Source organism: Drosophila arizonae, chromosome 3, assembly GCF_054131065.1.
Source record: "Drosophila arizonae isolate 15081-1271.41 chromosome 3, UAZ_ARI_1.0, whole genome shotgun sequence".
Taxonomy (NCBI): domain Eukaryota; kingdom Metazoa; phylum Arthropoda; class Insecta; order Diptera; family Drosophilidae; genus Drosophila; species Drosophila arizonae.
The window spans coordinates 17,882,582-17,899,289 of record NC_142923.1 but is presented as its reverse complement, the minus strand read 5'-3'; the positions used below and the strand labels follow the sequence as shown (position 1 = coordinate 17,899,289).

General features: G+C 36.9%; 2 protein-coding genes across 2 annotated transcripts; one reads left to right on the top strand and one right to left on the bottom strand.

Annotated features, from left to right (window-relative positions):
• Nucleotides 1–7,102: 7,102 nt before the first annotated feature.
• Nucleotides 7,103–8,286, bottom strand: LOC108609981 (uncharacterized). The gene has a single exon (XM_089464454.1). The coding sequence runs from the start codon at nt 8,247–8,249 to the stop codon at nt 7,281–7,283; it is 969 nt and encodes a 322-aa protein (XP_089320580.1). The 5' UTR covers nt 8,250–8,286; the 3' UTR covers nt 7,103–7,280.
• A 4,249-nt stretch (nt 8,287–12,535) lies between these two features.
• WDR79 (Telomerase Cajal body protein 1 homolog) lies at nt 12,536–14,812 on the top strand. Its single transcript, XM_018001207.2, has 3 exons — nt 12,536–12,740; nt 12,800–13,634; nt 13,913–14,812. Exons 1-3 carry the CDS (start codon nt 12,635–12,637, stop codon nt 14,769–14,771), a joined length of 1,800 nt encoding a protein of 599 aa, XP_017856696.2. The 5' UTR covers nt 12,536–12,634; the 3' UTR covers nt 14,772–14,812.
• The last annotated feature ends 1,896 nt before the right edge of the window (nt 14,813–16,708 follow it).

The following is a 16,708-nucleotide window of genomic DNA, read 5'->3' as shown; positions in this document are numbered from 1 at the left end:
CCCCTAGTCAACCTCTTTCATAATTACAAAAAATTGTATACATAAAATAGATATGTTCGTATGCACATATATTACACAACATTCATAACAAAACTAAAATTGTATTTTTTACAGGGTATCCCCAAGTTGAACAGATTCAGTCCTTGAACTTTTTATAAGAATTTGCTTGCTTAAAAAAATAAATATTAAATATATATATTAAATATATTAAATATAGTAAATACCTAAAATACAGCTGCCGCTTTAAGCATTAGAGAGTATCCCCTAGTCGATCATTTGCAGCTCTATTCGCATTTGCTTTTCATTTTGGTTTTTTGTATCAACAAATCATAAAACGCACTTAACCCGCCGTGTACTCCGCGTACTCCAGGAGCTGCCCCAGCTCCCTCGTCTTACTTCCATGCGCTGCGTAACAACTTGAATAACTCTGGCCCCCTCTACCGTCTTCCCCTACCCCCAACCCTCTGTTCCAAACACCTCTCCAGCTGACCAAACATATTGAGCTCCACTCGCACCGCAATGGCCAACAGGCCGCAGCTATGCTTTGTGCTCAATTGAAAACTCAGCAAGTTTTCAACATTTTTCGGGGGCTAACTATACGAGCTGGCTAGGAGGAGACGGGAGGGATGTGGGGGGCCATGGAGCAGGGGCCACAGAGCCCCATTCGAGTGTGCCGGCCGGCGATTGTTTTGTCAGTTCAAAAAACGCTGATTAAAGCGAGTCTGCGGCTTGGCGGCGCAATATGCGCATTCAACTCCTGTTATTTCTATGGTCTTATTGTCGTCGAACTTGTAGCTGCCTATATATACCCTAACTTTTGTTTGAGCTGTTATGAATATGTGATCAAAGTTGTACATTGTTTACTACCTACTCAAGTCAAAATATAATATAATAGAGTAATTGAGCTATTTTTAGCTATATTTATATTTATAAGTTATTTATCCATATTCTTTTTTTTATTTTAATAATTGAATTTTAATATATATGCATATTTGTGTTATTTAATAATATATTCTATATTTTTTAAATTTAAAAATATTATATATTTTATTTTATATTTCATGCTATATATTTAATACTTCATATTTTATATATCATGTTATATATATTTATTTTATATATTATTTTTATTTATTTAGTCATTTTCCATATATTCATATTTTCTTTTATATTTTATTGAAACTGTTTTAAAAAATCATAAATTGACTTGTTTCGCATATATTTGTAACCTTTTTCCGCTGCCTAAGGGCATACAATTGTCGTATTTACTCCAATGTCAAATAACTTCATATTGTTTTGCCTTTATTTGGGTTAAGCGCTTCAGCAAACTCCAAGTCATGCATGGCCGAGAGTCGGCTAAAGAGTTGTCAGTTTTTTGTCAGTTGCCATGGCTATGTTTGTTGTTATTGTTGCTGCTGCTTCTGCTGCTGCCGTTGTTGTTGTTGTTGCTGCTGTTGTTCTATCAACAATTGACGCACTGCAGTTCTTGTGGAGCTTCTAGATTGCTGCACGTAAATTAATGAGGGGGAAATTACGCTGAGAGTATTATAACTTAAAATATTTGGAATTTTCATTTGATTTGTGGTTTCGTTTTTCTTTTAGTTTCGCTTTTGCTTTTGGTTCAATGAGCAATTTGTGGTGCGTTTCATTAGGCGTGAACTGCGCGGCGTCACGCCCATCCTTAAGCAGTTAATATGGGGTTTTGTCAGCGAATCAAAAAGAAGAAGCAGAAGCGGCAGCATAGGAAGAAGCAACAAGTATGCCTATAATATTCAATAATTATAGCCATTGTGCAGCGAAATATGTGAGCTTTAGGAATTTCTCTACTTTTTTATGGAGTTCAGTATTTGAACTTTGGCTTTGTAAAAGTAATTTTAGAAAATTTATAGAAGAATTTGTTAGGAAAGTGGAATAATTCGTTCATATTATTCGAATAACATAAATTATTAATTTATATTATTTTATTGCTCAACATTAAAATTAAATTAATACTAATTATTCTTCTGTATTCTGAATGTTATGTGAACTCTGTAACCTTAGTATAATGTTAAAATGATGCTGCAATGTAATTAATAGAATGTTAAAGATTATTAACCTTTATCTAAAATATATATATATATATATATATATATATATATATATATTGCAGCTACCACACAAAGTTTTTACAGTTTCTATATCTTCAGTCTGAAAATATTTTGTTTGACAAAATATTTAATTATTATAGTATATTGACGTAATATTTTTATTCTTATGCAATAAGAAATCTAAAATAACTTCAAGTAGCAGCATGTACTCTATGATTTTTTGGCTTTGAGCCGAAGACCAGTTGGTAGACAAAGTGATAAAAAACTACTATGCAGCGGCTGCCAATTTTTTTGTCAGTGCCGTTTCAGCATCCGCCGAACGGAGTCATGAATTCTAAACATTACAACAGCAGCAGCAGCAAAGGCCAACAGCAACAACAATGTCGCCGGCCGAGCGACTGCAGAAGCTTTTCTTTTTTGTAAGTTTGGCTCGTATTTTTTTCTTTTTCTTTCGTTCTGTTGAGCAGCGGAAATTATTATTAATTGCTTGGAATGTGAGGCCCACAAGCTGCCCCACCTCCCTCAATCGAGCTCCAGGTGCTCAAGTCCATTCTAATGGCTTCCGTTGGCGTGGCAGCTTCTGTTATGTTTGTCTAATCATTTCTGATGACGTCAAAAGCGGTTTATTCATGGCCAAAACGTGGCGAGTTCTTGGCCTCAAAAACAAAACTCAAATACCGAACGTAAATGTATGCAAGGCGTAGATATTGCGTGGATTTCGTAGATTAATGTGGAGCAGCTCTTTAGTTCAATGGCCTTGGCCACGTTGAGGAAGACATCTGACAGGCCAAGCGAGCCCCAAAGCTCCCAATCGCCCAGCAGACAGCGTGGGTAAGAACTGTAGCCATACAGCTAAGAAAGAAAACGTGGCCAAGCGTGGCCAAACATAATGGCTAGCCTCCACACAGCTCTGCTCTGCTCTGCTCTGCTCTGCTCTGCTCGACCCGACTCCACTGCACTCCGCACCAATGCAATGCAATTGCAATTGCAGTTTGCAGTTTGGCTGGAGCCAGGGGAAATTTAGTCGAACGGCAACTCCAACGCTTCAGCGTTTCATATGACTGACTGACGGCTAGCCAGGCGGAAGCAGCAGTTGCTGCTAGAGCTGAAAGTGGAGCTGAAGTGGGATTGGGATTGGGAGTGGGATTGGAGCTGCAACAGACTGCGGCAGCCACAGTTCAAGTCAAGGTGCAGCCGTTGAAACGTGCCAGCTGTTTGCACTCCTCCTCCACCTGGCTCCTCCTCCTCCTCCTCCTCCTGCACCCTAAATCAAAGCAGAAGTCTCTTTGAGATTTACAATCGGAAGACGGCGGTCGGAGGTCGGAGGAGCTGTTGCTATTGTATTACCCAATGCACAAGGGGTGAACGGACTGACATTTGCGTAATTGTGTTTGAATGCCGGAACGAACCTTTCTTTATGCGCCACCATTCAAATCGTAATGCAATAACATTTGCAACAAATTGATTGGAATTGGCAAATCAAAGTGGCTTAAATAGCGTGACCAAATAATGGAACTAAATTGTTGCCAATATTAATACAAATTACATTATATTTGCTATTTATATTTGTACTCATATGTCATGCATATATTACCTCATATGATAGTTGAATATTTTTCGATTTTAATAACTATTTGCTTAATTATATTCATATCAAACATATAGATAAATAAACACTTATAATTTACAAGTTGATTTACTCAATACTCACGTTTCAGTAAAGACTATTTTGATATAAGAAATATTACATATGAAGAATATACAATTTCCATAACTTTCTTTCTCTTTTCCTTCTATTCACCCCTCCTCCCTCTATATTCTCTTTCTATCATTATGAATTACTCATAGTTCTCGTATTACATACTTATCATACGCATATTTATTTCTCATACTTATCATATAAATGCTTATTTATTACCCATTCTCCAGTTATATGATATATTTAGAGACATTATCTAAACTCCATACATATTTCTATAAACACGCTATCCCCAATTTCAAAACAAAAACACATAAATATATTACAGTTGGCTGCAACTGCGTGCCAAACAAATAAATTAAGACATTGTTTTTCTTCTCAGCTCCCACGCTTCAAGAGGCGTGTACATAAAGTATAAATATAACAGCAGCCCACTTGCCAAATATTTTGAGCCATCTTTAAAGCAGTTTAAGCAGCATAATATTCGCAAATTTATATTAAATATAACATATCATATCATCATATCATATCATATCATCTGGCATAGATATCTAAAATATTAAGGTATTAAAAAATATTCGATTCTCCCCAAACAGGCTCAGCTATATTATAGCAAAAACAATATACTCTCTCTCTCTCTCACTCTCCCTCTCTCTCTCTCTCTCTTTATTTAATCTTGAATGCGTATAAAACCACATATTACTCACACGTCTGAAAGATATCTAGCTTTTGTATATACAATTAATCATATTGTGGGAGTAAAGTAGTTTATTTGACCAAAAATGTTGTTTATTCTTGTTAAATGCAAATTCAACAAAAAGCAAAATGTTGTTATGGATCCAATTACTATATATATAAGGCACAGCTGGCACAATAAAGTAAATACATATAATAAACGACCAGTCGAGCATGCTCGACTGCGATATACCCTGGCCTCTGCAGGGAGCTGCTTATGCAAAGAGTCTACGCTTCTATTAGACATAAATAATTAAATTAAATTAAATTAAAGCTGACTAGACTTATACTATATATGTATATATACCTTATACATACTATACTATTAATATAAGATTAGATACATTCCCATAATAACCTTAATTCTCAATTTTAATTTTTGTCTCAGCACTTATTTCATGCATATTTAATTTGTATATATTTCCTATACTTATTAGATGTATATGCCCAGGCATTATACAATATTAATCTATATTAATATAGATTCATCATCATGTAAATAACACGTAAGGTTTTTTGGCAACTCGAGTTGCTCAAGCTGAGATCTAAATTCTTAGCTCTTCAGCTATTATATTCACTGTCTGCAATATGAAGTCTGCTTAGAACTTTCGACCTTATCGATCATGTTGGCTCGAGTATCTTAACTTGTGCTGCGTTTATCTGCGATTTGTTTGTTTGTCTGTTTGCTGCTGTTTTTGTTCGTTTGTTTATTTTGACACGTTCGTTGCGTTGGCGACTTTTATAAATTGCTTGTTTTTTTTCTCTTTCTCTCTCTCTCTCTTGTATTTCCGTATATTTATGCCCAGCGTCGCCTCGACTTGCCCCCATTTATGATGCTGTCTATGTACATTTAGGGAGTATTTTTAGGCACTTGGCTGCTGCTGATCTGTTTGTAATTTGTTTATGGCAACTGTTGGCTCGATTAGGCGCGCGCGTTGACAGCCTCACAGCTGATGAACTCTTTTTGAAGCAGCGACAACAAGGCAGACGACATGCAACATGTGTGGCGGCAACAGCTATTTGTATTATTATCTATATATTTCATTTCTTTTTTTGTTTATGCCGCGTGGCAAGACACACAGCATGCGGCGACAACACCAGCAACAACTACAACAACAACAACAACAGCAGCAGCAGCAACTGGAAAACTGTCTGCTCTAATGATTTTGACCCTGAACGAATTTGAAGTGGTTGCGGCTGCAACGTCTGCCACTGCCACTGCCACTGCCACTGCTCTCAACTATAAACATGTCAGTTCCCCAGTCTGGACCGCAACAAAAACATTCACAAATCTCAACTATTTTTAAACACTCTACAAATGAAACTAGGTAAGCCAAACTCGAGTAAATAAAAAACAGTAAACATTAACAATAATATATGCAGCAGAGGATCAGCATTCAGAGATCAGTATAGACCTACGGTAACAACTAAATCTAAATATATTTAATATAATATTTTACTTTTAATCAAACAAAAATTGTAGAAGTAAATATTATTCATAATAAAATTATATATTAAATTGTTATTAAATATTTAATTATATTATTATTTAAAAGAATTTTTTTTATTTACTATAATCAACATTTTTTATAATTGTTTAATATTATAATATTATAATCTATTATACTATAATCAACATTATTATAATCTAATATACTATAATCAACATTTTTTATATTTGTTTAATATTATATAATATAATATTTTACTTTTAATCAAACAAAAATTTTAGAAGTAAATATTTTTCATTATTAAATTAAATATTCATTTTTTATTAAATATTTTATTATATTATTATTTAAAAGTTGAATTTTTTTATTTACTATACAACATTTGATGTAATTTTTTATGTTATATAATATTTATAAATCATAATATAAATAATATTAAATAAGAATAAACTGTATGGTTTTATGATTTTATTTTATACTTTTGTTTGCAAATTTAATAATTTTTATAATTATTTAAACATATATATTTTATTTATTTTGAAAAAGGGTTTTTTTAAATATTATTTTATTAAATTTATTATTTGTTTATTTAATTATACATATTGAAGTTTTAGTAGATAGAACTCAAACGTAGGGTATTTTCTGGTCACGCGTAGGCTCATATTAAAGTTTCTTGTAATTGCTACTGGCAATTGTTAATATGAAAATTGGAAAGCCTGCTGCTAAAATAATTGAAAAACACGGCAGGCAATGACAAATCGCTAACAAAAGAAAAACCACAGGAATAGAAAATGATATCAACTTGATATAGCGAGGGGAAAAGACAAAGAAAAAAGGCGGCGTAACGAAATATTAAGAATGATAACAAAAGAAGATGCGAAGACAGAAAAAAACAAAAGATAGATTACTCAAGTGGAACATAAAAAAATATATCAATAAAAAATAAAATAAAAAAATAATCAATATTCCAACAGTCATTAAATACATACATATTTGTATATATAGATAGATATTTATATATTATTATTATAGAGTTAATATTATTATGGCTTGAAATTGAAAAATAATGGGTTTCATATCCAAATATTCGAGAAATAAAAATAATAATAGTAAAGTTCTTTAAATACATATTAACTATAGAATGCAAAGATTTATTTCAAATAGATGTCGAGATCGTAGAACAAAGATATCTGCGAAATTCTGAATTGGAATTAGAAAGTTAATAATAATGTATTCAAAATACTTTATAGATTTATATGAATTGTGTTAAAATATTGTGAAAGTGGCTTCGATTATGAATCAAATAGTTTAGAGAGTGACCAAATCTAGCTCAGTGCCCAGGTCCAGATTCGACCAGCCCAATGCATTGCTCATCAGACTAAGCAACTGTTGCAGAGGCACGCCCACCTTTAGCAGGTCGTCTCGCAACGCTCGATACTCTGGCAGGGCGCGCAAGTTGATGAGCAGGCGACGGAACTCACGGCTGCGTATGTGACGCACAGCCGTGACCAGCTCCTTGTCGGAGGCCAATTGGCGCCTATAGAGATCCCGGAGCACCGCACGCGGCAGTGCATCGCGCAGATCCAGCAGCAAGCCACGAATACCCTTGCGACGATTGGGCAGTGGGCTGCTGGGCGTCTCGGACAGCTGGGCATTGAAGAGCATGCGCACGTACTCCATGTAGTAGCCATAGTTGAGCTTCAAGGTGCGGCACAAGAAATCCTTTTGGTCGATTTTCTCCTTGATCTGATTCAGGCGCACCACACGCTCCTGGAACTGCTCGCTGCGCAGCAGCTTGACCAGCGCTCGCACCTCCGGATCCTCCCGGGCATTGGCCAATATATTGCGCAATCGATCCGCTGGCAGCAGCGGACGAGCGTTGCGTATGAGAGCAGTCAAGCCCCGTTCGTTATCAATGGGGCATTCGTTGCCTGCCTTGATCTCTTCAACTGGCGTGGGCGTCACTGGCTCCTCCTGCGCCACTGATTCTTGCTGCGTCACTGGCTCCTCCTGCAGCAGTGATTCTTTCTCTGTCACTGACTCTTCCTGCTCCACCGCCCTCGCCTGCCTGCTCTGAGGCTCGTCAGTGGCCAGCCAATTGATTTTATGCGCCATCATCAAATCTCTTTCCTGAGCACTCGGCTCGCCGAGCTCGGGCATCGGAAAGCCAGCGGGAAACTCAAAGGAATCAACCGTTGTGAAAGTTTCCTCTGGCTCCCATGAGATGGCAGCCACTAGCAGCAGAGAGCAACTGATTTGTATGAGCAGCCGATACATCTTGATAACAATGGGAATACTGTGCCATTGCCAAAATGCTGATGCACTTTTTATATAACCAGCAGCAGCAGCAACAGCAGCAGCAGCAACTGAATCACAGCCTGGTGCTAACTTATCTTAGCTGTTGACTCAATACACTCTGATATTTGCCCAACATCTTTGCAGGCAAACAAGAGAAGCATCAGAACAAAAAGTGGAATAACCTTCAGACGAGGCTCATCAATCTTGCATATAGTATACGAATTCCACAAATAACCACAGCAATCCACAAATATCAGCAGCAGGGCCAGCAATCATTTGAAAATTTATTGTTATACCCTATATAGTCCATTAAGAAAGGGTTGCCTTAGCTGGCAGAACTCTTCTTATTACCCACAGGGCATCCCGTTCTTCCCAAAGTTATTAAATTTATGTCTGCCAAATGCGTAAAGCTCCTTTTACTGTCTATAAAAATGGAAAAACATAACATTTTCCCAGCACTTTCTTTTTCTCTTATATTAAAGCGTATTTTTACAATTTTCTTGTGAAAATCCATGCAGAAATTATGAAATTCAAAAGTGATTTTGTGTGGGCTTTTCATAGAACAAAATATGATTGATTGATTCTATAAAAATTGAATTATACTTGAATTATATTTATTGAGAATCAAGCGCACCTGAATAATTGAAAATAGCCTCACACTTTAAATGTCAATGTATACGAGGGTTATTTGATAAATCACTTACCTCCCGGGAGAACTAGAAAAAAAACGAGATAATTTAAATTAATATTGAGTGAATAATAGGCGAATTAAGCAAGCAAATTTAAGCAATCAAATAAATTTAAATTCATAATTATTATTTTTTAAATACATTTAATAATTTAAAATGTGAATTATATAATTTAAAGTTTATTTAAATAATAAAAGCATTTTTTTTCTACTAAAATAAATAAATAAAATAAAATAAAAATAACTCAAATTATTTATGTATATAATAAAATTAAATTAAAATTAAATATGATTTCAAAATTATTTTAGTTCAAATTTAAATCAGAAATTAAATAGTTTTAAATGAAATTAAAGAAATTTTAATAAATAATTAATTTGATATTTTATAGATTTTCATATAGTTATATATTTAATCTAGTTAATATAAATTAAATATTTTTAAATGAAATTAAAGAAGTTTTAATAAATTTTTAATTTTATATTTTATAGATTTTCATATAGTTATATATTTAATCTAGTTGATATAAATTATTGAATCTGGGTATAAGAAAAGAAAATAATAACTATGTATGTACATACAGTTAATTCATAATATAGATCTTAATCAATCTTAAAATAGAATCATAATCTAATTTGCATTTATGACATCTTCGACATAAATAGAAAATTTTTTGGTGTCCGAATCTATTTAAAAAAATATTTGCTAATAAAGTTTACCCCTTTTGTGAAAATTTTTCTATTAATCTTTCATATTTGAATCTGTCTTTGAGAACATTTCTTTGCAGCTGCACATTTGAGGTGAGGATGGGGCAATTTCATTTGTAGGCGTCCGACCAAAAATCCATTTGCACAGCATTCATGTGGGACTCATTAGGTCGGTATGCTTATGCCTGATGGCTTTTGTTGTTGCTCGGCAGGATTTACTCGTTTGCACTGTATCCTTTTTATTTCTTTTTTTGGGGGTGCTGTTAGGCTCCGTCGACAATGCAGAAAACATCCCACAAGGGCAAAAAGTTGCTGAAGCTGAATATTCATGTCTTTCCCCTGCTCTTCTTTTATTTTCTTTCTCTTTTACTGTGGGCGTAGGTTAAAAGACAATTTTCGGTTGCCGCACTTGAGGCTTTTGGAGCCACATAAATTAGCTTGAAATTGTTTTTGAATGTCCTTGGAGAGAGATTTCGACAATGGATTCGAAAATGGGCACTCAATATCATTTACATCATGATTGAGAGCTTAACGGGATTTACTGATTGTTGAAGTTTTTCACACAGGGATCATCATATTTACAGTAGCTTAAAGTCTTCCTCGTGGCATGCCTTTAAAGCATGAGCTGTAGCCACAGCCAGCTATAAATATGAGACTTTAATCGTAGCACTAGAGCTTAAGGCCAAGCTAGGCAGACAGCAGGCAAGCCCAAATGGAGCAGCTCCCAAAGTAGAGTCACGCAAATGAACAAATTGGAAAGCCAGACGTTGGGCTTGGCTTGCTCGCTTCTGGGGGTTGACCAGCAAAGGCAACCCCCAACGTGGACTGAGTCCCCCATTTACCAGCTGCAGAACAACGCCCAGTTTGAACTATTTTAATGCCTTTCAATTCCCTCGAGTCGCAGCAGTTGTGTAAATATTTCATTTGACACGCCTCCCAGCACATTTTAACTTAATTGATTCCAAATAAATAAAAACAAAAGCTACGGTCCAAAAAACAAGAAAAAAAATACATATCAAATTGTAATTTGATCTGAATTTCATGTTCGATTTGATGGCACGTGTCCCACTCCCACTCCCACTCCCACTCCTACTCCAAATACCCTCAATTCTCAGTCTGTTTGCCGGGCCCGAAATGTCAATGCTTCATTGCATCTGTGTTCAATTTAAATTAGGATTCACTTCGGGGCCTATTTGCCGGCCCGAACGTGAGCCGCATTCTGGCCAAGCCTTAAAGCGCCTCGATAACAAATCGGATTGCAGCCAGGCAGTTAACACTCAAATACCGACGGCTCTAATTCAATGTGCAAATCACCAATTGCTGCTAATAACGGGCGAATTATTGTTTATTAAAACAATTACTAAGACATTCAAGTGCAAAAGGAATTCAATAAAACATTTAACTTTTTTTAGTTTCTGTTTCTTTAACAATAGACAGTTTTTAAACAACCCTAGCAATCTCTATAAATAATACACCCTTTACCGTTATTTATATCTGCAGCTCCTTCTTTAAATAACGTCTATATTTAGAGTGCAATTGCACTGTGTCATGCCATGTCTAGTCGCATGAGATCTAACTGTTTCCATTGTTTGCTTCTCTTTGTGCCTGTCTTCGGATCTGTCAAGCCAGCGCAGGCCGTTTGCGTACATAAGGTAATCATCACTTGTCACTTGTCAAATACCCTCTAAATTATTGTGTTACTTGAAACTGCTATATAAAGTACAAATTTAGTATATGATTACCCTGTACTAAGAACTTTCATATATGTAGGTTTAAAATTTATCCCGTTAGACTACAAAAATACCTACAGAAATAGTTGCAATAATGTACAATAATACATAACAAATATACCCTACCTCTCACTCGCATGCACAGAGTTTACCAAACCGTTACATACTACAGTTTCTGCTACGCAGCAGCAACTGTGATTTTCCAATTCGACGCCTTATTGGAATTCACTTTTGTCTAATTCGCTGCCAATTGGACTTAAATAGGAAAAATAGATAAATAAATAAAAAATCTGAGCACAATTTTCTAAGACGCGCTAACTTCAATAAATTCTAATCAAGCGCTTCACTGCACACACATACATACAGACATAGATACAGATGTGCATACATACATACATATATGCATTTCTAAATAACCGCTTAAGTAAATACAACTTTCAGCTTCACTTTGTTAATCTCAATTTATTTGCGTGCTGGATACACATTGCAAATTTGTTTATGCAAATAATATTCGGTAACCGAACCGAATAAACTTACCTAATTATTATGCAAAATGTCTGCAAAGCTATAGTCAGAAGCAGACACATTTTATACACACACACACACTCACAGGCTCAGAAGTACCGTTAGAATATCGTGTGTGGTGTATGCACATATGTATGTATATACCTTTGTATTTTGTGTATTCACCAATTCACCTTGAATATGAAGTAGAAAGTGATCTGGCAGTGCGAATAAATTAGACTAGGGTAAAACATAAAATTGCAATATGCATCAGCTATATAAATATATGCATGCATGTATACAAAAATATTATTGGTAAGTCAACACTTAGAAATGCTTACAGTATATGAAAAACTAAATATACTGTGGTGTGGCATACCTCCTATTTAGTACATATCTACTCTTTTCTTACATTATTTTAGTCTTTCAAGAACATATGAATTATATTTATCATCGACGCAAGGATTCAAGACAATTCACTTATTTTAAAAACAATTCCCACCAAATTATTGCGCGCCTTTATACACCACACGCGCACAGCTGATGATATAAACGCGTATATGGTCAGCCTAGAAAGTGGCAGCACTCAAAATATGGGCTTGATGAATATGCTATCGATAGCAGAGAAATTAAAAGAATCGACATGCATTGCAAATACAAAGTAAACAATATGAACAAAGCATTATTAACTATATAATGAATTAATGTCAAACATGTTTTGTTTTTATTTTCAATAAATGTTTAAAACGAATACGTTCACTCTAAAATGCGCACAAATCGATGGTGCAATATCGATAGTTGTATACAACAAACAAGTTAAAGTAGCCGCCATGGACGAATCGTGTAAGAAATGTAAATTAAACATATTAATCTCAGTTAATGCCTCTTTATAAATGCAACAGCTGGTAGCACATTGTCTAACATGGAACAGACTGCCTCTCTGCTCAATCACAATGTTAGCTTTAACAGCAGCATGGAACTGACCCGAACGGCCGGCGAAGTCAGCGCCGGCTCCATACCCGATCTCAGCTTCTCACTGAGCGAATCGGAACGGAGGAAGCTGATGCTGCGCCAGACGCGGGCTGCCAACAGCACCATGGATCTGGTGAATAAGCCGAACTGCAGCGCAGCTTTGGAGCAGAGCAGCTGGATGGAGGATGATGAGGACGAGGAGAGCGAGAATGTGATAAGCATAGAAGACACAATGGATGAGCACGAGCACACGAAGCAGAAGCAGCCAGAGGAAGAGGCCATAAAGGAGGACAAGCAGCAGCAAGAGCAGCTCCAGCATCAAGAGAAGCTACAGCTGCAGTTGCAGCAGTCTGACACGAAAGAGGAGCAGCAAATGGAGACTGACGAGCCGCAGCAAGAGCCGCTGCAGGCGCAACCAGAGAAGATCGAGGAACAGCTGCAGTATGCCAACGTTTCCCCACCCCCAGTCTACTTCGAGCGGCAGCTCATCGAGCTGGGACGCCGCTGCTGGCCTTCGAGCGCGCGGGCACAGCATTATACAAAAGGTTGCTATTGGTCGCCGGACGGCACATGCCTGCTGCTGCCCGTGCACCTGGACGGCATGCATGTTATGGAGCTGCCATTGGATCTGTATGAAGCCAGCAACATCTCCACAGAACGGAGCCTGTCCAAAATGCAATCGGCTGTCCATGTACCCGAAGGCGGCACCGTCTACGACTGTGTCTGGTTCCCCCTAATGAACAGCCAACAACCTGAGAGTTGCTTGTAAGTAGAGTGACTTTATATAGGTGCAGTGAATCCTCTCTCTTTGCACCCACTGTTAAATTTATGTAACAGAGAAATGTTTAACAGAGCCAACTGCAGTGAGTTCTTTTATAGCTCACAGACCTACGGGTATTAACAGTAAGTGTTAGCTTAGCATAAGCGCTGCTAATAACAGCGCGCGGGCTTATTTAAAATCTAAATCCAATTCTAAACTAAAAGAAATTCTATTGATTACTCACTTTAAATATAGATTTACTTATTGTTGTCTGCTCTTCCAGTTGGCTGGCCACACGTCAACACGAACCGATACACATGTGGGATGCCTTTGATGGACGCTTGCGCTGCAGCTACAGCGGCTACGATGAGGTGGACGAAGTGGTGGCTGCCATATCCCTACAATTTGCCAACGACGGAGAGAAGATCTATGCGGGCTACAAGCGTTGCATCAAGATCTTCGACACCAGTCGACCGGGTCGCAGCTACGACGAATACCCTGTAAAGTTTGCCATCTCGTGCATGGCTCAGAATGCGGATCATCCGCACACAGTGACCTGCGGCAACTGGCGTGGCTATATACAGCACTTCGATCTGCGCTGTCCCCCCAAGCAGGGTCCGCTCTTCACGCTGGGTGGCCACTCAGCAGGCATCACCCAACTGCGCTACGGCGCAGACGCCTCCAGCAATTGGCAGCTGTTCAGTGGTGCTCGCAAGTGCCCGAAGCTGCTGCAGTGGGACATGCGCAACTATAAGCAGCCTCTGCATGAGTTCCAGCGTCGGGTCAACACCAATCAGCGCATCCAATTCGATCTGTGTCCGCAGCAACCCTGGCTAGCCAGTGGCGACACGGACGGCAACCTCAATCTGTGGAATCTCGCGGATAGCGAGGAAATCGAGGCCCTGCAGTTGCCCCTGCATGATGATTGCTGCAATGGCATTGGTTTTCATCCCAGCCTGCCCATCCTGGCCAGCAGCTCTGGCCAGTACCATTTCATAGCCGACGACAAGCAGCAGAAGGAGGTGCACAACAACACGACTGTTGCAGGCTCTGAGGACTCAACGCAGGTGGAAGCAAAGTCTTCGGTTTCCTATGAAAATGCCGTATTGTTGCTCTGGTGCGGTCCCAGCACTGAAAATTAAATTATATATATGTTTTTAAAATATACTTTGTTAAGAAATAATTATGATATTACGTTTATTTTATGCAAAAGTTTGATTCGTTTACTAAACAAACTTTCTGTTATGCGATAACATCACGAGAGACTGCTAAGTCATGCTAATTCTGTTTTCATGCGGCTCTCATTCTCGATATGCACTGCTTAGCTCGAGCTGTTCACTCAGACTGCTGCTGATTTCTTAACCTGCGCTACTCACTCAGTTTCATATACACACTGCACCGCTCTCTCAGCTGACGCTACACTCAGCTTGCACTGCTTAAGTAAACTGTGATCTTTACTGCTTGCTCTGCTCACTCAGCATTCACGCTCTCTCCACTCTGAATGCACTGCTCACACAGTCAGAACCAGTGTTGCCAGATTAGCTATTTAATAGCATTTTTAGCTATTTTTGAACCCTAAATGCTATGAAAATTTTGAAAATGCTATTAGCTATAAATTTAGCTATTTTACAAACGAATATTTTGAATTTGATTTTAGTATTTAAAGCAAAAAAAAAAAAACATTTTTCGATTAAGTCCCAAATTGTACGTAATGATCTGCGCGATACTACCACCACGACTTTATCGTACTTATAACATCAGTTGTGAATTTACACCATCGCTAATTCTTCTTGGCGCGCTTCTTGTCATTAATTGTATGTGATGGATAAAAAATATAAGCAGAAATTTCGTGATTCCTGGAAAACAATCACCGAATTTAAGAATTGGATTAAGGAGGATGAGTCGGACAACAGGCGGGCGTATTGTATATACTGCAAATGCAGTGTTTTTGCCAAATTGCACGATATTAAAATGCATGCCGCGACAAAAAAAAAAAAACATAAAACTGCGATTGGCGTCTTTGGGCAAAAAATTTAAACATTTTCCATGATTTCATTTAAACATGATTCCAGTTAATCAAAAATATAATTCTGATGATGATTTGGATGTGGACCAAATTGTAACATTATTAAATAACATTTAAAAATAAAATTTAAAGTAAATGCATAATGCATAAAGGTTTCAGCTATTTTAAAATTTGTTTAGCTATTTTCAGCTATTTTTTAGAGACGATTTTGCTATTTTTATGTCTCAAAACCTGGCAACACTGGTCAGAACTGCTCCTTAGCCTGCACTGCTCAGTCAGCACGCATGCTCTGTCTACGCTGCGCCCTCAGCCTGCACTGTTTTCGCAGTTTCCTCTTCACACTCACTGTTTTAACAGTGTGTTGTCATTAAATCTCGTTTCTGCTCGATTATTATATTTGATTCTAAGTAGTCAATGCAATAGGATCTCAAAATCATTCTGCATCGAAAGCTCGACCAAGGCAGTTGATTTTTCCATCTGATATACTTCCGTCCACAATGTGTTTTAAATAATTTATGGGAGCTAAACTCCACAGAGCACAAACGACACAAGCGAAGTCTCGCTAACAGAACTGTCAAATAATAACAGCAAATGTTAACAAAACACGAAGTCAGCCAATGACAGAACGCGGGCCAATTTAAAATCAAATTAAAGTCAAAGCGTTGACCAATTATAAATATTTAAATTTATTTTAATTACGCACTCTTTATTATACATTCATTATTAGAATTCACTTATCGTTCAATTAATCAAGTCAACTTCATGTTTAAAAGTAATGCGGGAACGTAAAAAAGTGTATTTTGTTTTTGTTTAAATGTAGCATAGGCTGCTTTAAGAGAACATTTATTTATTTATTTGATAGAGAAAACGTTTTTTTGCTTTTATCTCTCATACAAAATGAAGTTTTTGTTTAGCTTTTTACTTATTTCGTTGGTTATGGGTGTTGATTATACATTAATATATATGCATATATATATATAGTATATATCATAAATTGAGTATATATCGAAGCGTTTTTATCAATTGTATTGATCTTTGCATTGTTATAGAGTA

Excerpts from the sequence above, each read along its gene's own strand:
- LOC108609981 (XM_089464454.1), bottom strand. The coding sequence starts at position 8,249 with ATGTATCGGCTGCTCATACAAATCAGTTGCTCTCTGCTGCTAGTGGCT.
- WDR79 (XM_018001207.2), top strand. The coding sequence starts at position 12,635 with ATGTTTAAAACGAATACGTTCACTCTAAAATGCGCACAAATCGATGGT. Across the intron at positions 12,741-12,799 it reads AGCCGCCATGGACGAATCGT|CTGGTAGCACATTGTCTAAC; the intron begins GTAAGAAATGTA and ends TAAATGCAACAG. Across the intron at positions 13,635-13,912 it reads CAACAACCTGAGAGTTGCTT|TTGGCTGGCCACACGTCAAC; the intron begins GTAAGTAGAGTG and ends CTGCTCTTCCAG.